The sequence below is a fragment of the Poecilia latipinna genome, unplaced genomic scaffold (assembly GCF_001443285.1).
Source record: "Poecilia latipinna isolate Pla-1442-1.1 unplaced genomic scaffold, P_latipinna-1.0 Scaffold899, whole genome shotgun sequence".
In the NCBI taxonomy this organism is placed as follows: Eukaryota; Metazoa; Chordata; class Actinopteri; order Cyprinodontiformes; family Poeciliidae; genus Poecilia; species Poecilia latipinna.
The window spans coordinates 214288-237812 of NW_015113515.1; the positions used below are offsets into that span (position 1 = coordinate 214288).

General features: G+C 38.2%; 1 protein-coding gene across 1 annotated transcript in view; it reads left to right on the top strand.

The window, feature by feature from the left end:
* Positions 1-23525, top strand: part of LOC106957382 (CUB and sushi domain-containing protein 1) — a gene marked incomplete at its 5' end in the record, with an annotated part of 204511 nt that overhangs the window by 178023 nt on the left and 2963 nt on the right. Inside the window, 12 exons of the mRNA XM_015048702.1 lie at positions 840-1028; positions 4647-4823; positions 8256-8441; positions 12332-12508; positions 13462-13641; positions 18337-18510; positions 18641-18707; positions 19024-19130; positions 19601-19674; positions 22054-22165; positions 22271-22450; positions 23197-23259. Coding sequence (XP_014904188.1) covers positions 840-1028; positions 4647-4823; positions 8256-8441; positions 12332-12508; positions 13462-13641; positions 18337-18510; positions 18641-18707; positions 19024-19130; positions 19601-19674; positions 22054-22165; positions 22271-22450; positions 23197-23259 — 1686 coding nt within the window. The remainder of the gene's footprint in view (positions 1-839; positions 1029-4646; positions 4824-8255; positions 8442-12331; positions 12509-13461; positions 13642-18336; positions 18511-18640; positions 18708-19023; positions 19131-19600; positions 19675-22053; positions 22166-22270; positions 22451-23196; positions 23260-23525) is intronic.

Consider the following 23525-nt stretch of genomic DNA (forward strand, 5'->3'; position numbering starts at 1 on the left):
TATATATATGGTAATTCCAATATTGACCTAAAATGTCTTGTGTTCTCAGTATAGAAGCTCTTTTGATTTACACGTTATTGGTGTACATTTCTAAATTATAATATTTGCTAGCAAAATGCATTGCGTTGTAGTTGACTTATTTCTTTTATTTCTACATAAAATCTTCTAAAGCTCTAGTCTTTATGAGTCCTATAGATATATCTATATCTTTGTTTTTAATATTAGAGATGCTATAGAAAGGAAATGAATCTAAGATGTTAGACAGATTAACAATTGTATCAATAAAATCTTTAAAACTATTTGTTTTAATTGAGGCCAGGTCACACCATGAACCCTCTGTTGTATTCTCTCAAGCTGGTGAGAAAGGCCAGAAACATGATGTCCAGCTGGGATTGTGCTTCATACTGAGCCAAAGTTGTTTGGAGTAAATTGGCAAAAGAATCAGGCATGCAGGACAGGAAAACTCACTATGAGCAACAACAGAGGAGAAGCAGTAGCAAAAAGGGTAAGAGGTGAACTATGTGGTGGCTGCTGCACTCTAAATAAAAGTATAATATACAGTGGTGTGGAAAAAAGTTTTTGCCCTTTTCCTCATTTCCTTTTTTTTTGCATTTCTGTCACATCACTGTTTCAGTCCAATTTAAATATTAGACAAAGCCAAGTAAACTCAAATGCATTTTTTTAAACAGAACTGCTTATTAGGAAGCGAGAAACAAATTCAAACCTACATTGCCCTTTGAAAAAGTGATGACTCCCTAGTTTCAGGTATTAACATGTAATTAATTATTTCTGTGCATAAAAAAATGTGATCTGAATGAGAACTGTATTGTCTTGTGCAGTGGTGAACTGTTCGGACCCTGGCCACGTGGAGAACGGTGTGCGCCAGTCCGGTCTGCGTTACCCAGAAGTTTTCAGCTATGGCGTAACCGTGGCGATCCACTGCAAGAGAGGCTATTACCTTCTGGGCTCTGCGATCCTCACGTGTCAACACAGCGGGCTGTGGGACCGACCAACGCCTCGTTGCTTAGGTATGACCAAAAAAAAAAAAAAAAAAGAAAACTGGTGACTGCTGAATCAGTTGGAAGTTGTAAAAAGCGTTGATCATGTGACCAGATGAGATGGTATGATTTTTTTTGTAGTCTGTGGATAATGTTTTTCACTTTTAAAAGTGAATATAAGTTTCATAAACATTGTGTTTAGACCATGATACATATTCTTAAATTTGTTCATATATCTGTTGTGCTACATGTGAGCTACAACATGAGATCATAAACTGAATATAAAAGTGTAGCCTTTTAACTGTGGGCACAAATAAAGTTGAAATGGTAGCTTTGGGGTAAGTTGCACGCTACGGAGTCTCAGCTTACCAAGGACTCAGTTTTACTACTTCCTTTCCAAATGTTAATGTTTGCTTCCCAAGCCCACTAAAAATATTGAGCTTTTTTTGTTTTACTAAACAGTTGTTTAATTGTAGCAACAACAAAAAGTCATTGTGTCTCATGAATTGTGGATAGCAAACAGAGAGAACTGGATGGGAAAAAAATGACTTTTATTTAGGGTAGGAAGAGGTGAGCGAGGGATAGGGTTGAAAGGGATGGGACAGAGCGTGTGTGAGTATTTTTCTGTGATTTCTTTTCTTTTTTTTGTAACTCATTGAATTCAGACTTTTACAGAAATACAGTATCAGGGATAGTTGGCTTTTTTGGGGGGTTTGTAAATATAAAATATTTTCAAAATCTTGTCTGAATTTTCTTTGGGCAGGTTTAATCACAATTTTCACTGATGTTTGTTTTTTTTTTACTTTGGGAACTAGGATTATTTAGGTAAATGTTTTTTTTTAAAGTTATTTTCATTAATGGCATTTAAAAACATAGCTATAACAGATGTAAAAGTAATTGCAATGTATACACACATGAAGCACTGTGGTGCCTGGTCAGCTTGATTTTGATTGTGTGTGTTAATATAATCTGTGTTTTGTTTGAAATAAACATCGGACAGATCTTCACAAAAGATGTGCCTAATTTCTCCAGTTTTCTGGGCTTGTATGAACTTATTGAAACATTCAGTCCTGGGATGACTGAACCAAAATGATTTTTTTTATAGTTAATATTTTTGCATGTTGTTAAATGATCTGGACATGAAAACATTACAAGTTTTCCTCCTGGTGTTTTTGCTCACATCTTTTAGACTGTATGTGTAAAGCTGTTCTAATCTGTCTCTTTGAATTTATACTACATATAAGGGCGTTCGTATTTACGTTTCAAAATATTCAAGTAATACAGTATTCCTAGATTACGCCTTGCTCTCATATATATTAGAATAGAGGTTCTGCAACGTTGTAACCATTTTTTTGCTGATATTGGTAGAGTCAGCAAATAGCATGTAAAAGTAGTGCATTATGGCAAAGTGTGGCCATTCTGGATACCATAAACATCCACATACAGTATAGCTACAAATGGAAAAGTTGTATTAAGGATACTATTTGCAGTTCAGTCACACTAAGAAGTGGATAGTTTGTACTATGCTTTGCTGATTCAGCAAAACCTTCTTCCAGATGTAGGAAGCAAAAGTAAAGCCTTTGTAAGATGCAAAAAATTTCCCCTAATGGCTTCAATGAATGAGTTCTCAATACAACCTCTTCAAAATACAAATTCTTAATGTAGATTTAGGAAAAGGTTGAAGTCACAAAATGTTCAAAAACATAATGTTCTGTTGGGTAATTGAGGTTGCGTGTATAAAATGCCTCAGTCCTAGTTTTTTAATTAGCTTTTGTTTGTCTTTTTGTTTTGCTTTGAATCCTGTGTTGAATAATTAAGTCCTTTGGTTCACAAAAGTAGAAGTTTTTTTTTTTTTTTCTCATATAGAAATTTCTTACTACACTCAAACACATTTGTGACAGAAACTTAAAAAAAAACAACCTTTCCCCCCCTGAATCTCAAGAGAAATGCCTTTTTGAAAACCAGGACTCTAGTCCTTTCTTCTTCTTCTTCTTCTCGGATGGATCAGTGACACATGTGACTGTAACAAGTCTCTCAAGTGTGATTGTCTGTACAACACCTTAGCCTGAAACTCCCCAACAGTCCATTTGAACTGAAAAGGGTTTCAGAAAGGAGATAAAACAAATAAAGAATCAAAGAAAAAAGCCAAGTTGCCCTGCTGTCAAGCACTTCAGTCATCTGCACTATTGCATTTGAGAAGCACTTACTTCTTTCAGTGGAAGCAATAAGATCATGGTGTATTAGAGCTTTTCACACACTGTTTCTCCACCTTGCTTAGCACTTTAGCTTTTTACTTACATAAATCATGGCATGACACATCAGACCAGTCCTAAAAAAAACCCACAGTGCATAAAATGCATTGTTGCACATTAAAGCCGTGTCATTTATAATTACATCTTTAAAAAGTAAATATGAGAGGAAAATATTAAGGAATTCTTTGAAAACATGTCTTAAAAATACCATCACAGCCAGGTGAATCTTTTTTTTTATATATATATACAAGGAGAGAAATGGCTTGAAGAGCCACCAAGATGACTACAAGGAGCGAATGAGAAACTGAGAGGAAAAAAGAAGGTTCAAGTGAGAAAGGGAAGCAATCATAAAAAGGCAATAGAAGAAAAAGGCTTAAAGGTTTTTGCATAACTGTGTGTATGAGTGTGTATGCGTGTACATAAAAAAAAACTGAGCATGTTTCTCTTAAGGCAATAGATGTTCTTGTTAGGAACCTACTCTGGCTGATACAAACATCAAGATTAAACCAGAGAGGGATAGCAGCAGACTGATTCAAAGATGAAGGGAGAAGCACAAAGAGGTGAGCAGAAGTGCAGGAGAAGATGACGTCAACAGAGAGGTAGAGATGAGGAATCTGGCAGGAACGGGAAAAAGTTGGGGACGTATCTGTGCATCGAGCATCACATTCGAGAAACGAGGTCTTATTGGAAAATTACTGGCCGATTGGAGATCAGCGGGGGCCGAGAAAAAGAGGCGAGGAGAGAAGGGCAAGAAATGTCCTTAGGTTCTTGTGTGTATATCTGTATACTCAAAGATTTCTTAAAAAATTAACAAAAATATATTTAGGAAATATCTGATAATTTAAAACTGTGAGCTCAATTCTACTGGGCTTTACCATTGAGTGGATGGAAAATAGTTTTTATTTAATTTGACAGGACGAGGTGGTTTTTACTTTTTTGAACTATTAATATGAGCTCCTCACTGTGATTCAAACACCAGTGACTTTGCCAGTGATGAGAGGTTTACTATCCATCACATCACAATGTATCCTGTCATCTCAAGGAGGCTTTATGAGCACAAACCTACCTGTGGAGACACACACTGCAGACTTACCTCCTCACTGCACTCTTTCTAGCCGATTTTCGTTTCATATCAGTTTTCAGCTCAAGACAAATGTCTGCCTTTCTGTTGCCGTCTGTATGCTTTCACACATAAACACATACATTATCAACAAACACCTGAGGTAATGCCTCACTTTTTCTTCCTGTCACCCTCTCTCCTTCGCCGTCTGCAGAACCCCAGCTGCACAGCCTAATGCAGTTATGTATCTGGAATCTATAACTGGATTTACTCACAAACTCTAACCCCACCCCTGGTCTGTCTCCTTTCTCTTCCAACGTCTCATCGTTTCTGCAGCTATTTCCTGTGGCGATCCCGGCGTGCCACCTAATGCAGCAGTCTCGGGAACCCACAGTTGGACATACGGTTCTGTTCTGCAGTACTCCTGTTTGCCTGGCGGGGTTCTAGTGGGCAATTCTACTCGCAACTGCCAAGAAGATGGCACGTGGAGCGGAGCGCCGCCCTACTGCACAGGTAGGCAAACTAACGTTTAAGCCTGTAAACAATCACAGCTTAAAATGTACACATTTGCACAACTTAACGTTTGGAAATTGTTCACTGAAATCAGATATACGAGTTAAAATGGTCAACAATAAATGTGCTGTATGTAATTAAAGTATTCTAGGTAGGAATGTAGTTTCTTTTCTTATAGCTGCCAAAACCTACATAGATGGTTAATTAAACGCTACATGTGCTGCACCTTCAATAGTTATTTGCATGTCTGGTGAAAATGTATAAAAACATAAAATGAAGTTGTAGTTTTAATGTAAATAAATAGGAAACAATGCAACATTAAGAATAAAAAAAAATGGCTGCCATACGTATTGACACCCTTTGCAGATGCAAATCGAATGCATGCAACTACAGCTTTTATTTTATTTTATTTTATTTATTTATTTTAAATTAGACCTAACTTTTTTAGGTTGATAAAAAAGTTAGAGTCAGGATCTTTTAATTTAATTATACCTTTCTACAATTTCTTATTTTTTCTTAAATTGAAATATGATGTTATACAAAGATGTATATTTATTCTGGTTTACTTGGGCAAGAGAACATGCCATTCAAGTAAAGTACATACATGTTGTTCTTCATTATCCAGAAAATAGCAACACTAGAAGAAAAGCTACTCAGCTCAACTTTCTATATCTGGAATCGGATAAATATTTTTAAGAAGTAAAACAACTTGAAATGTGATAAATGTGTGGTTGGTGTTGGGCATAAACACGCAGATTTTGCTAAATGTCTAATCATTTTATTTGTTTTGTTTTAGAACTCACAACAGCCGTACAGATTTCGTATGGAGTTTATTTTTTTTACCAGGGTTGCTGTGACCTTAGATCTAAACCAGTCCAAATAGTATTAATGGAGCAGAGTCACGCTGGTTTTCTTTCATTTCAGAAACAGTCGCCTTTCAGGTGCAAGCAGGGGCTGTGGTTAAACCGGCACAGTGGAAATAATAGCAGAACCACATCCAAAGTGGTTTGCATTTCATTTTGAACGGTAGATATTAAAGAAACAGTTAAATTTTTGTTTGCTTCTGCAAAGAGAGAGAGACACTAAGGAGGGATTTGCGGCTTCCAGCCAACTATCAAGAGAGACCCTCTTTTTCCATAATCATGAAAATGTCTGCAGTTATCTTGCTCAGTTGTGTGGTAGTCATCAGTTATTTCTACTTGTACTGAAGTGGGACTTCACTTGTTAGGAAGTGCTTCTAAACTGCAGTGTTGTCATTTTTTTTGACTGAGCTAAAGAGCCGTAAATCCTTCTACTACAGGTTGGCTCGCTTTATCAAAAGCGATGATGATGAAATTAGATTACCTTTACTTCTACACTAATCACTGCTCATTATGGCTAAACATTAGTCTTTCCCCTGCAGATTAATAGCAGTGAGCACTAACTCGAAGCGCATGAGTGTGTCCCAGGAGAAGATTTAGAATTTTCCACAATTTGGGACATAAATTACACACCTGAGGAGACATCATAATTTGAAATCAGTTAATCAGTTTAATAGCTGAAAAACTGCATCAAGCTGTTTATAACCTTGATTATAATTACCTACCCCTTGCTTATCAAAAATAAACCACCCCATGACCACACTGCCCTTTCTTGCACATATTTACTTCCTAACTGTATAAAACGGACTCAAAGTGAAGTCATTATTCAAGATCTTTGCTAAATAACATTATTCCAGTCATTTTGAGGTGACGTGTGGAATCCATCTTAAGAAGGTGGTTTTACGCTGAACATTCACTTTAGCTCAGTTGTTTGAGCTACAGGATACTGTGACTACAACAGCCGTAGTCTCACCTCAAATGTTTGATACCTTGATTTTTTATTTTATTTTTTTTAATATGTAACACAGAATCAAGGCAGTTCTGTAGAGGAAATGGGGTCTTGCAAGGTCTACATAATAGCCTTAAAGTGGTTGCTGAGTGTGTCCGCAAAATGTGACCTTGCACTGAGCAGCTGTCTCTGTGACAGTCTGCTTGTGTCTTATAAAAATTCTCCCCACTTGTGATAAGATTCTCGCTGGTTAGAAAAGACAGCAGCAGGAACTGTGAGAGTCTTCTGTTTCTCCGGGTGACTGTCTCCGGTGCTATTCTTGACTGTGTGCTGCTTGGCTAATATTGCGCATCTGAGAATAAGTCGGTGAAGTTATCCTTGTCTCCTGTGCAGGATGTAAGTGATGCTCTGCGGTAGGCTTCCACAGATCCCCACGTTAACGAAAAATGATCGTTTTGAAACTCATCAGCTATTGTCTCAGTAGTTGAAATGCAATGAGCCTCCTGTGATGGCCTCAAAGCAGAGCACTAAGCAGGGAAGATTTCAACCTGCAGCTAAAAAGTTTATTGAGATTCAAGACTCTGCATTCAGAGGCGCACACTGTTAAATGCACAATTCCTACTGAGTTTGAGCTGCTGGAGTCGTGACGCACTAAACGGATCTTTTAGAAAAGTTTATGATGGCATAAAAACTAACAGTTACAGTTGTTTGCATGTCTGGGTACATATGCATGCATTTGTGTGTCCTTACATCAAACATGGAAGAAAACTGTTTAGGAACTGAACAGGCTAACAAACGTGAACATTTTTGATACATAATGGTTTTAAGCGAAAAACATTTTGAGTTCCTATTGACCATAAGTCACACTGTTTTCATAGTTTGGCTGGTCTTGTGACTCACACTCAGGTGTGACATGTATGTTTTTTTCATCTTCATGAATTTTAATTCATACTACAATCATGAATCAAGAATTACGTATTGGCTTTTGCCTTGGAATGTGTTTCTAGGAGAGGCAGGATTACGTTTCCATGCCCTGGTAGTTGCCAAAAAAAATTAATGAAAATGGCTTTGGAGGCGGGATTTATTTTCGTTACCGCTTCATGCAATGCAACCGCCTCCATCACCCAATATTTACACTGCATGCGTCTCCGCTCCTCTCCACCGGCGAAGTACACAGCGGATACGAGTCGTTCCCAACTTTGATTTAGAGCAGGGACATCGGTGTCAGCAGATGTCGAGCCCATGGTGGTCAGTTTCTGAGCTTGTTGTAAAGCAGGAAACAGAACATGTGTCATCGGATCATATCATTAACATGGACAAGATTCCCCTGACGTTTGATAATCTCTAAAATGCTAGTTATACTCCAGTGAGACTTATAGTCAGGAATATACAGTATTAAGCTTTTTAAAAATTCTAATTGCATCAAACAATATACATCATGTTACTCTTGGTCTTTCCTCACATGAAATGTATTGAGTAGATTTAAAATGTGTAAGTGAACTGATAGTGTTTTGTTGGTTACATCTTATAGTTCCACTGCAAAGGAGTGCTACATTTCTTCACCTAAACATGAACATTGTTATGCTTTCTAAATGTAACTGACCATTTCTCACTTCCCTATAGGAGCTAGTCCTGGATTGTGTGGAGACCCTGGGATCCCTCCACATGGCACCAGACTGGGAGGGGAAGAATTTAAGACCAAGAGCCTTCTGCGTTTTAGCTGCGAGGCCGGGTATAATCTGATTGGCTCAGCTGAGAGGACCTGTCTTCACAACAGCAGCTGGAGCGGTACGCAGCCTGTGTGTCAAGGTAGGAAGTGGAGCACTGACCGTTTGTTTGAATTCTGTTATCTAATAATCTGGTTCTGTAACGATCAGGAAGCCGTCATAAAGCTGCCCTGCGCCTCAAAGATTATACAGCTCACAGAATACCTGCATGTTGCTGGGTTTTATTTCTACTGAAAATCGAAGGAGTGATTCTTCTGTGGAACAAATCAGATATTTATGTGCCTTTGTAAACAATAATCTACATGTGCAAAGCCTTTTTAAATGTGTTTTATCATAAAATCCGGCTGCCTGATTTATGCCAGGCCCTGTGATGTGACAACATAGCATATTGAGAACTGTCTGTCTTGTTGAGACATTTCGATAGCAACCTATTCCTGGCTCATTACCTTTGGGTCCCAACCCAGTTTCTTTAAAACATTACAGCTGAAATGAAATATGCTATAAAATGAGTCTTTCCACATTTTTGCGAAAACCTATAATGCATTTGTGGATGTGGACTTTTCACCATGCACTGGAAAAATATAAATCAGCTGAGGCCCAGGAGTTGATGAGCATAGGCTCTTTTTCTGCACATAAAGCAGCATCAGGCACACAGCTGACAGTAAGAAACTGATCCTTTATCAAACAAACAGGCTTCGTGCTATATACTATACATTTTCTATAATGTGAAGAAGCTTGCTCATTGTTCATTCTTGCAAGCCGTGACAGAGATAGAGTAGTCATGAAATGAAGCCCTGTAGACATGAGTTATGGATGTGTTGAATCTGAGCTTCTCCAATTTTCTCCCCAGTTCAGGATCACATTTTCTCTGCAGATACATATCACTAAATTAGAATAACATTGAAAAGTAAATCTATTTGTGTGATTAAATTCAAAGGGTGAAAATGATATAGATTCATTACACACAGAGTGATGTATTTAAAGGTTTTTATGCAGTTAATTTTGATAATTATGACTTACAGCTAATTGAAATATTACATTTCTAAAAAAGTTTGAATATTAAATGTGAGACTGGTTTGAAATACAGAAGAGATATGTCTATGTACTGCACAGTATGTACAGTCGATACTTGGCCCCCGGCTCCTTTTACATGTATTACCATCTACTTTATAGAGTCAAACATGGAGAACCAACATCTAGTTTTATCAGATCATGAATCCAGACAAACCCCAATTAGGTTATACATTTGTATAAGTCCTCGTTATAAAATTTTGAATGTTCCCCAAAACCTGGCACCCATTAAGTCTCATTGACTTTGGAGTTGTGTGCACTGAAATATTTCTTTGAATGTCTCATAGATTCTCTTTTGGGTTTAGTTCAGGGGAATTTGGTAGCCAGTCAAACACAGCGATACAAGCTGGGTGTTGGGACTCTTGACAGTGTGGGTAGGAGCCACGTCAGAGTGGAAAATAAAGGTTTTGTCTGTAAAGGAAAGGATACAGTGCCTTGGTAAATGACTGCAGTGACTTTGGACTTGATAAAACACAATTGACTAATACCAGCAGATGACAGATGTTAGCTGTGTTTCACATCACAATCCCCAAATCATCACTGACTGTGGAAATTTCGCACTGCACTTCATGCCACTTAGCTTCTGTGCCTTCTCACTCTTTTTCCAAACCACAGGACAAGAGTCTTTCTTCTTCGTTGTCATTTTTCTTCTTTACTTGACCTTATTTGTTTCCAATTGTCCAAGTAACACAAAAGTTAAGACTTTATGTTGTTCAGGAGTGATTTAAGATAAGTAATGCAATGTTGTATATCCCAAACACATCTGTGTGTTGCAGCATGTGAAGCACCGACTCCTGCTGCAGTCGATGTCCTCCGATTCTCTCTTTTGAGTGGGATTTGCTTCACAGACTTTACAAGACTACAAGTGCTCCTTTTTGTCTGCTGTTGATCATGATGCACTTGGAAATATAGCCAAAGAAGCTATTAAACATTTTCCCTAAAAACAATTGTATTTATAAATGTAAAGTCAAAGTAGATTCTACAAAACAGAAGGAAATATAAAAAGAAATGTGATGTGACATGGTGTATTATTCTCGCAAGCTCAAAAACAGAACTGAGTGGAAAAATTCATTAAGTTTGTGAAATTTGATACAATATTGAGATATAAAATCTATTATATCTGTCTCTCTAAAATGAATCTTGTGCGTCACTTTTCTAATAAAGCTCAGTCTTTATAGTAGCAGTTTTTGAAGGCACTCTGTGGGCAGATGGGAATTTACGGGAAATTAAAGAAGGTCTCTGTAGCGCTATAGACTCACTGGAAACCTCACACTGTTCCCCAAAATACTGCAGCTGAATAAAGCACATAATCTCCAGTGTGTCTGAGTGCTGGTGTTAGATTATGGGTTTTTTTTTTTTTGGAAGGGTGAGTCATACAGTGTCAGTGTCCACTTGAGCATTGTTAAAGGTCTGTAAAAAAATAATTACCAGAATGCTAAAAGTCGGCTTTAACAACTTAAAGGAAAAATACTGATATAACTGAGCAAACACAACAATTTGCTCTGATATAAACATCAGTTTAGAAAGTAGTCGCTTTTGTCTTCTGTGTTTATCACAATGCTTGACTTCATAAAGGTCAATATTGTTCACCTGTTGATTAATTGCACTCCAAAAGAGTCTTGTCAACCCTGAAATTATTGCTGCTTTGAAAATCCAAACTTTAATGCAGAAATGTAATGTAATTTTTCTTCATGTCAGAAATCAATATGTTTGGGTTGTACTTTCTTATGGCAAGAAAAAAAGCTATAAGGCACAAACTGTACATGCAACTCTTATTTTTTTTTTTCTGTTTTTGTCAGAAAGTCAGAACTCTCTACTAAATTGATTACACATATTAAAGCCCAACAGAAACATGCACACACCTGGGAGATGCACGTCTGTTTGCCTTTGCCAGGGCCCGTGTTTGCGTAAGGCTAATTATTTACGTCTGTCTACATTTGTTTTTCATTAGGCTAACAGCGGTTAAAAGTTGATTCAGAAAGGGTGAGATTTCCATCAGCGGGACACGAGTAAACAAAAACCCATAGACACAAACGCGTACACATCCTCACACTGCTGCTACGGCACACAGTCTTCACACTCCTAGCTGAAAACAGCAAAAATTTACTCTTGGACCAAGCTTTTAAAAGGGTCCTAACAAATGAATCCAATCAATAGGTGGCTGATTGTTAAGGGCTGTCAACTGTCATGATCTTATTAGTGAAATGCGCTGTGGGTGGTTGCTAATTCCTCCTGGCTCAGTTAATGTGCTTTGCCAGCAAACTAAAGTTCAATGAATCAGTAGTTCAGACCTTTCCTGTCTGCTTTTAGTGCCCTTCCTGACAGTTTTGTAATGCAATCCGTTGACCAGTTGTGATCAAAAATTAAAAAGTCCCTTGCCGTATCCCTCTCTGTCCACAAGTTCTAAATAATGAACCAACTCTACAACCCGGCAGCGTGAGCAACGCTTCCTTTGTTTTTTTTTGTTTTTTTTATTTGTGTATAAATGTTAAAGCTCGTGAATCTTTTGCCCGACAGAGAGTCTGATTTTCTTCAAGCAGACAGAACCAGGCAACACTTGGCCTTGGTGTTTTTTAATGCTTTAAGCAGCAGCCCTTTGGTAGATGATGCTGATTTATTCGAAGCTTCCAGTTAGTCTTAAGTGCACAAATGTAACCCAGCGCATCTGCCACTCAATGTTGGGAATTAGTCCAACGACCTTTATTCATCAATCAGCCTCACTAACTAAAGGATGCATTTTAGGTTATTTCCAGCTGTCTCCAGTGATAATCTCATTATTGCAGCCCAGAGCTGATCAGCACTGATTGACAGGAAGACGCTAACAGCTCGCTTTGCAGTTATTTCCTCCATTAATCAGCGCTGACGGCTATGTTTCTTTTTTTTTTTCTCATCAATCCTCAGCTGTTTCTTGCGGTAACCCTGGCACCCCTGCCCATGGAAGAATTGTGTTCAACGACGGCATCACCTTTGGCAGCTCAGTGGCTTACGCGTGTTGGGAAGGGTTTAAAACATCTGGACTGACCACCAGACACTGCACAACAAATGGCACATGGACTGGTCAGCCCCCAGATTGCACTGGTAGGAAAGCTTTTGCATGATTACTATCTATGCAGTTTGTATTTTGAACACTTAGTGTAGCAGGGTTGCAGTCATAATAGGATAAGAAATTTAGTTTAGACTGGTATCCATCACCACTCCAGGATGCTATATGTAGGTAAGTGAAAGTATGTTGCATCAACATACTTTAATTTGGCTAGCTTAACACAAAACAGACAAACATTTAGGAAACAGGAGTAAAAATGTTAGTTTAAAAAAAAAAAAAAAGCAAGATTCTGCACCAGGAAACTAAAGGATTCTGCATGGTCGGGCCAAATTGCTGAAATTGGTTTTCACTGTCGCAGTTGCGTGACAAAATACATGTCCACCTCATGCCATCTTCCCGTTCTTATTACAGCCCTTCTGAGGAACTTTTTGCCTCACTCTGTATGCAAAACTGTTATGTGATTTGTCTGCATTTTGTTTATTTGAAACAAAATGCAACTACTCAACTTCCAGAGGTCAGTTTCTTAGCCAGAAAGTAGGATGGATAGTCTTGAGGAGCAGTTGTCCAAGGCTAAAAGGAAGTACATACTGTATGTATTTGTTCTCGTCCTCTGAACTTGTAAGTTGTCATGATTGCTGTGTTTACTATACACACATATGTCAAAACAACATGATGCATAATGCAGTGGGAGGTGATTTCACTGGACGTTGGTTCGGTGTGTCTTGTGGACCTTGAAGGTTGTGTGAAAACGATTCGTTTTCGGTCTGACCATGCTGGGCCCTTTAAAGAATGGTGACCAAGAAACCTTTATGTTTCTCTAACCGTGACAGAGAGCTCTGTAAATAAACCTGTATCTCTTTTAAAGAGAATTGAATAAATCAACATGTCTAAAATAAACAAATAAAACCCCTTCCACATTGCTGTAGCTCAGAATATATTATTTTTTCTGGCTTGAGTAAAACTTTATTTCTCTTGTTCTCCTTTTCAGTGATCAGTTGTGGCGACCCTGGGCCCATCGCCAATGGCATCTATTTGGGAAGAGAATTTACCTTCAACCATACTGTGGCCTACCGCTGCAACCCTGGCCACCTGATGGAACCAGCTGGACGCAATGTTCTGAGCTGCACTAAAGATGGAACCTGGAACCAAACCAAGCCCAGTTGCAAAGGTATCAGAAAGCAACATAAGTGGCAGATTTACTATCCGCAGGCAGTTCACCATCTGGTCGTGGTTCAGAAATGGCACCTCTGGGAGTGTCCAGCTTTTTGTACGAGACACCACAAGTGTTCTGATCTGCAAGTGCAAGCACAATTGGCTCATTTCAAGAATGAGTCAAAAGTCTATGAGGGGCAGCATGGATTAGTGCAGTCGCAAACAGGTAGGCCTGTTGATCCCCGCAGTCCAGTCATTTGCACTACATTAGTTAGGCGGCAAAGAGCACAAGACAGGCACAGCAAAAACTTTAGGACCTCAAGGTTTTTTTCATCACACAGCAAGATTGCATGTGTAGTGAGATTAGGATTGAATAACTAAATAAAAGAATGTTTTTGTAAATTAAAAATAAATGATCTCTACGATCACCACTGAGATGACACTGCTGCTTTTAAGTACTTTGTACATCACAAAGAATAAAAATGAAAAATTCCAATAAATGTGTTGCGTAAGTGCAAACTCTTAAACAGATCCTTTGTTGAAGCACTTTTTTGACTTTTTAAACCTGCATTCAAGACTATATATTCTATACTATCCTGATATACATTTTAGTTGTTCTGGTAGGAATTTACTAACATGCTCATTTTTAATTATACAGCTAAAGACATAGTCTATAGAGAAGCTACACAGGATCCAGATTACCTTTTATGCACACTAGTATAAATACGTTTTGGCTCAATGTAGACAGCCGTCCATCATCTAAACCCACTTGTCCTAGCAGTGTTGTGTGTGTGTGTGTCTCGTATTCTCCAAATTATTGGACAAATGAGTAGAGCACCAGGGCAACATTATTTTCTTTCAAAGTACTGGCCAACATCTTACAGACATTACGGTAGAACGTGTAAGGGTTTGATAAAACCACTTGAAATTACGATGTTCTTAATTTTGACTAATTTAACAACACTTATCATGGTGGGTTAATGTTGCCGAGTCAGAGTGTGCGACAGAGACGCCTTCCTCAGAAGACCGGCTGCTCAAATCACATTAAAACGTGGTTTCACAAAGTCTTAGTCTAATTGGATGTTTTTGTTAAATATGTAATATTTGTCAACATTTCTCAAACATTTTAGAGCATTATAAAAACTGAAAAAGTATCTGATAACATTTTTTTTTTTTTGCTCCTTTCAATTCCATCAGTTTATTTGCTACATTAAAGCTCTGCTTGCTTATTGAAAAAAAAATTACACAGTATTTTCTACTAACATGCATTGTGGATCATAAAGAGGAGTGTGGGAAGATAGCATGGCTCTGCTATTGAAGCTAGTATAAAAAAGTGCTGATTTCACAAATAAATATTTAAATGTGAGCTGATTTGCCAAAATAAAAGACTGGGGATGAACAACACTTCTGCCGGAAAATCGGGACACAAGAACATTACCCGTCAAAACAACATTGTGAGTTTTAAAGGCAAAAAAAAAAACCTTCTGTTCTCTAAAACATGCAAAAAAGAAGTTAAAAGAAAGCATACAGTGTTTGAGAGTGGCACAGTAAAACAACCTAGTTTAGACTATTATGCTCAACAACTCTAACAGGGAAATGTTTCCTCCGATCCTCTCTACCACCTCTTCCCATAAACAGAAAATATCCTGCTGGCTTTCTCAGTAGCTGAGGCTTTGAACTAAGATGAAAAAAAAAGAGAGAAAACTGGGAGAGAGGATGCTGAGAAAGAACCAAGCAAAGGAGTTGGAGAGGTAGAACAGAACAGAAAAGAAAAGAAAAAAAAACGATACTGCTGGTGATGGAGGCTGACGAGGAAATTGAAAAGTGGAAATTATAGGTGTTAGGGATGAATAAGAACTGGGGATGGGAATGGGCTTCAAGCTCTCTCCCATTTGTTTGTCCACTTTCTTTTCATCTTCTGTTCCCTTTAGTGCTCACCTTTCTCCTGCTCTTTAGAGTCTTCCTCTCATATCGTGAGTTTTGTTTACTCCTCCCATTTCCATCACCTTTGTGTAGATCCAGTCCCATTTTGATGCAAAACCATTTATTTTTCTTAAATATGTAAACAAATAAATAGAACTCGGGAGAATTCAAGGCTGTAGTTTGACAGATTTTGTAATCAGAGTAATAACAAAGGGTGATAGGTATGGGGTGGAAGGTAAAGAGGCCTAGCAGTGACAAGGGAGGAGGGAGAATCAAAGCGGTAAAGAGGTGCATTTGGAAAAAAATGGGATTAGAACGGAGGGTGGTGCAAACAAAGCCAACAATGGCACACATTGAGCAACAGAGAGATTAAGAGAATAAGCATCGGGATGTCAAGAAAAAGAGATTTAAGAAAGTGAATGGAAATGGAAAAGGGAGGTGTTTTGATGAGGCTTCACAGTGGCGGCAAAGAGGAAGCAAAAGAGAAACAAGTGAGGGAGGAAAGAAGCGATGAGAAAACCGAGAAGCGAATCAATAGCTGCCCCCGAACCTGTAAACACACCGTGAGAAAAGGAATTAGGCTCATAAAATGTGTTGGCTGGCTGAATTGTGCCAAGAGAGAAATGCCTAAAAGGAAAATAAAGGCAGAGGGGAAGTGGTCCGAAAAAGTGTGAGAGGGAAGACGAGGGGTTCCGGGGTGAGGAATGAGAGAGAGCTGGAGCTGGGGACTAAGAGAGGTGAGGGAGGGGGGAGATTTGCAAAGAAAGAAGAGTGGGTGAGTGGAAGGAGTCAACAATACTAATTAGGTAATAAAATGCTGAGATACATGAGGAAGTTTACTCCTCTTCCTCCAGGTTTTGATGTCACCGCAGTCTACACAGAATAGGACGCAAAGAGGAAGTGAAAGAGTTCAAAATCCTTCATTTCCAAGCACAAATGTCCTTTAGGCACTGGAGACTTGTGGAAATACAGGCCTTGAATATTAAGAATGCCGAAGTCAATAAAAGTGTTTTCTTTCATTTTTAGACAGCTGGAGTTTGTTCGATAATAACAAAGTTGTTTATATGAAGGAGAAAACACTCATATGGTGATTAATTTGGATCCCCGTTAGCTTCTGGCCAGCCACCAGCTATTGTTCCTGGAGTCACAAAGCAATAAAATGATGAACTGCATGCTGAACAAAACTGGCAGTGACTTGTGTGCAGGTGTATAGATTATTCCTGTGGATGGTGGGGGCGGACCAGCCAAACGCATTGTAGGAATATGAAATGAGCAATGCTGAATGATGGGACACTTTCTGGATTTTGTCTCGGAGAGCGACTTTGGGGACATCGGAGGCTTCTTCAGGACGCCCGTGACTCTCAAAGACAGAAATGCGTCGCTTCAGATGCTGCAAACAGACGTAGTTGGCTCAAACTCATTACATAAACACTGACATGATAGAAAAAGCCAAATAGCTATTATTTCATACTTATGCATGCTATATTTTCACATACTCCTCTCAGTACTTCATCTAGACCTTTGATGGGTTCATACATCTACATTTTTTAACCTTTTTTTTTTTTTTGGTTTCCAGGCAACCACATCTGCTTGCAACAAGCTAATCAACTTACTAATTTTGGCTTTGAATGTCACAAGCATTCTGGGAAAAAAAACAACAAAAAAAACAGTCGTGTCTGGATCCATGTGTGCACCCTGTATCATCAGAGCAGTGTGAATGAATGGAGCATGACACCATCTGTCTCCTAGTTAGACAGAAATTACACTGACTTTATGAGACGTTTGAAGCCTTGCAGATGGTTATCATTATCTCAGGGAGTTGGTTACATGCACACACAGAGATGTTTATCGTGTCATGAAGTTATCCGCACGCACATCGGTGCACGTGAACTGCTCTGCAAGTGTGTGCACGTCATCTTTAATAACTTTGTCATGCATAAACAGCGCATTGCCTAATGATCAAATGATAACAGATTCCTCCTTTAATGCACAATAATCTTCAGACAGCCGCAGACAATCTGATATCATCGCCGAACACTGGCAGTTTCAAAATTAAGCTTTAAAATAGTCATGGGTTTTTGTGAATCATTACCAGAAATAGCACTGCCGCTCGAAATGTGTATCAGAGGGAAGAATTAGGGGATATCATCTAAATCTTCATTCAAAACACATTTGAAAGAAAACCCAATTTTTTGCTGAATAAAAGTAGACAGATTATGGCCTTATTGAACACTGATGGTTTGGTTTGAGTCATGAAGCCTGACGTCTTCATTTAAAGTAGTAAAAGCTTCTTAGGGTAAAGGGTCATTGCAGTAATGTTTGACACAGTGCACTCACAAATCAAACAAATGGATGTTATGGTGACTTGGTGGTGCTAAGATGCAACATTTCTTGTTGTTTTCTGTCTGCCAGTGAAATTTGCTCACAGTCCCCTTAGCTGTGCATAGTGGCAACACGTACCCTGGTCCTTTAACAGGTTTTTCACAGTTGTAGTGTTTTTAAAACTTTTAATTATTTTCTGACTGTAAATATGGAAAGGTTTTAGTGAAAATGTATTCCCTTATCTGCAATTCCCTACTTAAGAGGATCGACATACATCTCTCTTACAAGAATGAAATGCTCTCTTGTCTTGCCTTTTAAGAGAGGCACTAAATGAAAGCGGTCTCTGTGTTAAATTAAGAGTAAAATACTCTGAATATCCTCCTGGAGCTGCATACACAAAGTTTCATAGGATAAGCAGAGATCCTGACAATTTTGCTGGACTTTGATTTGTGTGTGTTTGCCTCAGTTATCCAGTGTGGACATCCCCCCCAAGTGCTCAATGGAAAGGTCGAAGGGACTGATCATTCCTGGGGATCCAGTGTGAGCTACAGTTGTTTGCAGGGTTACCAGATGTCCATCCCTGCTGTCTTAACCTGCGAGGGAAACGGGACTTGGACTGGAGACATTCCACAGTGTTTGCGTGAGTTCATATTCTCCTTTATATCCGGCAAACTACAGCGTATTCCGTTTGAGCCGAAGCAAAGGATTGCCAGCGATGCTAAAAGTGCAGAGCAGTCGAAGTGTTGACTGTCACTATTTTGTCTTTCAAGCTGTCCTGTGTGGGGATCCTGGTTCTCCTGGAGAAGGTTTCAGAGAGGGGAACATCTTCTCATACGGGTCAGCTGATAAACTTTTGTATTTCTGCATGAGACAAAATGTGTTGTCGTTAAGGATGCAACGACTGCAGTGTTCTGGCCGGTCGCCGATTTTTAACAAGTCTGACCTGCTGATTTTGATTTCGGTCGATGCTGATTTTTTTTTTTTTTTTGCCTGAATTGTTGCTAAATATAGAAAGAAAGTTTGGGATGACTATTGTTAACTGTCATAGTATTTGCTGTGTGGCACAGAAAAATGTCCAGATATCGTCCTGATTTTAAACACTGGGGCTCCTGTCATGTTTATGTGTGATTTGATGTTTATTTTTCTCTTACAGGTCAGAGGTCAGGTTTTACTGCCATTCCCCCTATGTGCTGGTGGGCTCTGCCACCAGACTCTGTCAAGCAGATGGCATTTGGAGTGGACATCAACCAACCTGTATAGGTAACTAAAAGAAAGAAAACATGATTGCTTTCTGATTTAGTAGGATGCATCAGAAGGTGCATTTCTAGACGAATGACTGCTTGATTAAATTTAATTAGGACAGCAACTGGCAGGTTCGAACAAAAAGACGCGTTGGAGAGAAAATTCAACTGTTTGATTTTGGTGTGTTGAAGCAGGGGGTGCATCTTTAACAAGCAGGACACCTGCTCCTACTCAACACCATCTCCTACCCAGCTCACATAATTTAATGGGTTTACTTTATTTCCAGTTTTCTAGATGTTCATTCGTTTATTTTTTTGTTTTGTTATTTTGGCCTGATTGCCTGTATTTTTATGTCCTTGTAGAATAAATGAAAAAAAAAATCTTCATAAAATAATTGTTTTTATTGTTATTTGGATGGCACGGTTGGTAATGTAATCATAGGAGCATAATGAAATACAATGTTTACTTTTTTATGTTTGTGTGTGTAGATCCAGCCTTCAACAGCTGTCGTGATCCAGGAACTCCAGCCTACGGTATTCCGATCATGGCCCAGGGCTTTCAGGGGAACACTTGAAGGGGGTGAAATAAAAAAAAAAAAAAAAAAAAAAGCATATATTTTCACAGCTTTTATGCAGCTGGAATTAGAGATAAGCACACGTATGTAACCTGCTTATTATTATTGGATTGCAGGACGACAGTCAGCATTGTTGACCATGAAAACCAAACCATGATGTGATGGTTTTGCTAAGATCAGTAAAACCAAAACTTAATGCATTAACGGATATAAATTTATTATAAAAGAATTACTGATTGCACTTTAAAAATGAGGTATCGTTATGTTATTAAAGGTAAAGTATAAACAGTAATGGTGTCTTAGTTAATGTCGAGTTGTCAGAACAAAGACATTTTGAATAATGTCAACTTTGTATTAAAAGTGTCATAATTTACCGAATATTTATGACAACAGTCATAAATATTCATGAAGGCTTATTCATGTTCATGACAGGTGTTATGTCATGTTTATGAAAGTGTCATGACAGTCTTATTCAACCCCCTTCAAATAAAGTGTTACCAAGAAATCTGGTAAAAAATAATTACATAACAAATAAATGCAAGGAATTTTAAAACAATAATTGGATGCATAAGGTTAGCTAAGATAAGCTCAAATATGTACTTGCAGCCTCCATAATGTGGATTTAAGTGACCCCACGCACTTACTGGAGACTTGACCACTATTCTTGGTAAATGTGGTAGACGTAGCTTAACTTAAATATTTCACAAACTTTAATTTGTGTTGAGACTTTCCAAAAACTTGATGCTAACCCTATTTTATGGTTTCAAAACTTTTTTATATACATTTAGAATCATTGTCTTGTTGAGACACACAACAATCATCTTTCTTCATTATTCCACCTACTTTGTGTACAGTTACTCTGACAGCCACACACAGCTAACGCATGACGCTGCACTCCTCGTGCTTTACAGCTTACACAGCATATTTATGTGTGAAAGCCTAACCTCGACTCTTCCAAAGAAATATTGTGTTACTGTGGCCAAGAAATGTAATCTTTGTCTATTCTGGTCATAAAACGTTTCCCCAGGAACTATTTTGTTTGTCCGTGTAAGAAAATTTTAGTTGAGCTTGAAAGGTCTTCTTCTTAATTAAAGTATATTTGCAACGTAAAGCGGTGTTTATCTTAGATATTGACCTCGAGTTTTAATTTTTAAAACTAGTTAAGATTTTATAAACATTTCACTACATTTACATAAACACGTAGTTTAAGCCTGAGACAGATGAGCAACAAAAAATACAAACGTCCATGAATTATGTAGGAAAATGTTCTATTCAAAGAAGGAGATAATTGTAGATGATTGTACTAATTAGTAACTGTAAAAAAGATTCTTAAAAAAAAAAAAAAATCATCCAAAGTAATTTCTGTCTAACTCAACTATAGAAATAATCTGATATGCACTTCATTTAATGCTTCTTCAGCTGTAGCTTTCTTTCGTGCAGTTAATGCGTTTTAAAATATTAAAAAGCCACCACGAATCAAAATGTCACCGGCAGTCACTCCGCTCGTGTTGGTGGCGGAGCAGCCGGGTTAACAGATGGCTGTCGGAGAGTTTAACCAAGGCTGTGAAGGCAACTGGGATGAGCTGGGGGTGAAAAGCAGAGGGGCTTCTGGCAATCTGAACGGCGGAGTTGTAGACTAGCAATGCATTCTTAAGAAAGGCGATTGGGTGCTGATTGGTTCTGGAAGTCCGAGTTAAAAGATCAGTGAGCAGTTAACAAACCCAGTTGAGTTTGAGGTGACTTTGACAGCGTGAGAACGGCAAGAACAGCACACACCCGCTACAACGAAGGCGGCAGCGTCCATAATTAAACCAGTAGAAAACTTTGAGATGGCACATAAATAGTACCACTGTGGCGTGGGCTTGAATATTAATAACTCTAATGTAAATCTAAAGGCTAGAACTCAGATAAGTCATTCAAACAGGTAATAGATTATTTTCAGTCGTCTTTCAAGTTTGTGTAGCTGAATTCTGAAGTAGAAAAGAGTTCTGTTTTTGACACCGGAGTTCAAGTTTAAGATTCTCAAATATTGATTGTCGATGCAATTCTTCACCTTCAGTCCCCCAAACAAGATTAAGACACTCCTTTAAGAAAGTCATCGCAGTGAATTGGTATATTAGCAGTCATGTGATGTACATATTCATTGGAGATGAATCAGAAAACCAAAGGGTTTTTTTTCCCCCTCTGCACAGTCATGATTTCTTTTCAAATGTGCCTTAAAAGCTTTTTCTCAGCACCCCCTCAACTTGTTTACCTGCCGAGTGCGTTGTGAATTGAAGGTTATTTTCTGTTGAATGTGGCGTGGTTTTCGAATAGAACAGGCTAACCTGAATAGTCTTTCTGTCATTATATTTCAACGATACGTAGGTGGGCAGTAAGATTTCTTTCAAGTGCCGCAAAAACTACCACATCCTCGGTTCGACAACAAGAACGTGCCTGGAAAACCTAACGTGGAGCGGAACTCAGCCTGAATGCATAGGTAAGGATTAACTCGGGATGTATAACTATTACTTGTTCATGTCTGTTAAGAAATTACCTGTCAGATTTTAGTATGTCACACAGGTTTCTGCTTCTCATCACTCAGCTCATTCATGTCGACAGCCAGAAACCCCCAGCAACGTGGATGTTCGAGCTATGGACCTGCCGACTTTAGGATACACGCTGATATACACGTGTCAAGAAGGTTTTTATCTGTCTGGTGGATCAGAGCACAGAACCTGCAGAAGTGATGGGAGATGGACAGGGAAACCGCCGCTCTGTAAAGGTATTCAGACATTCTCTGCTTTTAAAATGGTTTTATCCTGAGTTTAAAATCAGATCTATAGATAGAGCCCAAGTGATGCACCATTTCTCAACAAGATAATGAAAAGGAATGATGAAATTCAAGACGGTTTTAATTTGTGACTAATATCAAAGCTTGATTTGATAGTAACATTGTGTGTGCCGATTATTTTATCAATCAAATCACAGAAGTTTTATTTGTGTCCTGCCAAATTACATCAAGGTGAAAATATGCTTAATATTTATTTTCATGAAGTCCTCATTTAGCAACACATTTCACTGCAACCAACCTTTTAAAGATCTTCTGGATCTTAATGTGGCCAAAAAAGAAAATTATTTGAACACCAACATTTCTGCACGAAAAATAATTGTTTTGATAAAACATGAAACAAATGAAAATTGTTCATATCACTGTGGTTTCAAGCCACAGTGATTGAGGAAACATTTATAATACAGCACTATAGTATGTAATGGATCTATATAATGTGAGTCTGACTTTGTGAATTGAGTGAACATCAATTATATTTTAAGATATTGAGAGATACACTTACCCACTCTTCTCAGTATTGTTTCCTGTTATAACACAAAATGATTTTCTTTGCTCACAGCAACAAGCAACTTTCTATGTTTCTTCTATTTTTTTTCTTTTCTTTCTCTTTTCATGTAATTTATATAATATTTTGAACGCAATTCAAGCTGAACTGAATTTTAAACTGTCTTTCATTTCAGTTGGAGTGAAAGTAAATCCCAAAGGCAGAGGGGAGTCAGACATACAGAAGAATAAGATCCGTGGTATGCAGAACGGACTACAAACAGCACATTAATATTAATTGAAGAGTTTTTGCTTCATTGCTGATTGTTTTTTCCACTTTTGTTGTTGAATTAATTACATTATTTCTCAGTAAGCATGAGTGTTTCAAAAAAGAATTTTCCATGGAGGAAAAGATGCTGACACTGTAGCCATGAACGTTACTTATATGGGTCACAGATCAGTAGAAGCCGTCTTTACCGAACAGCTCTTCAAAGAGTGTAAGAGTTAAATACATCCGCTCAAATAT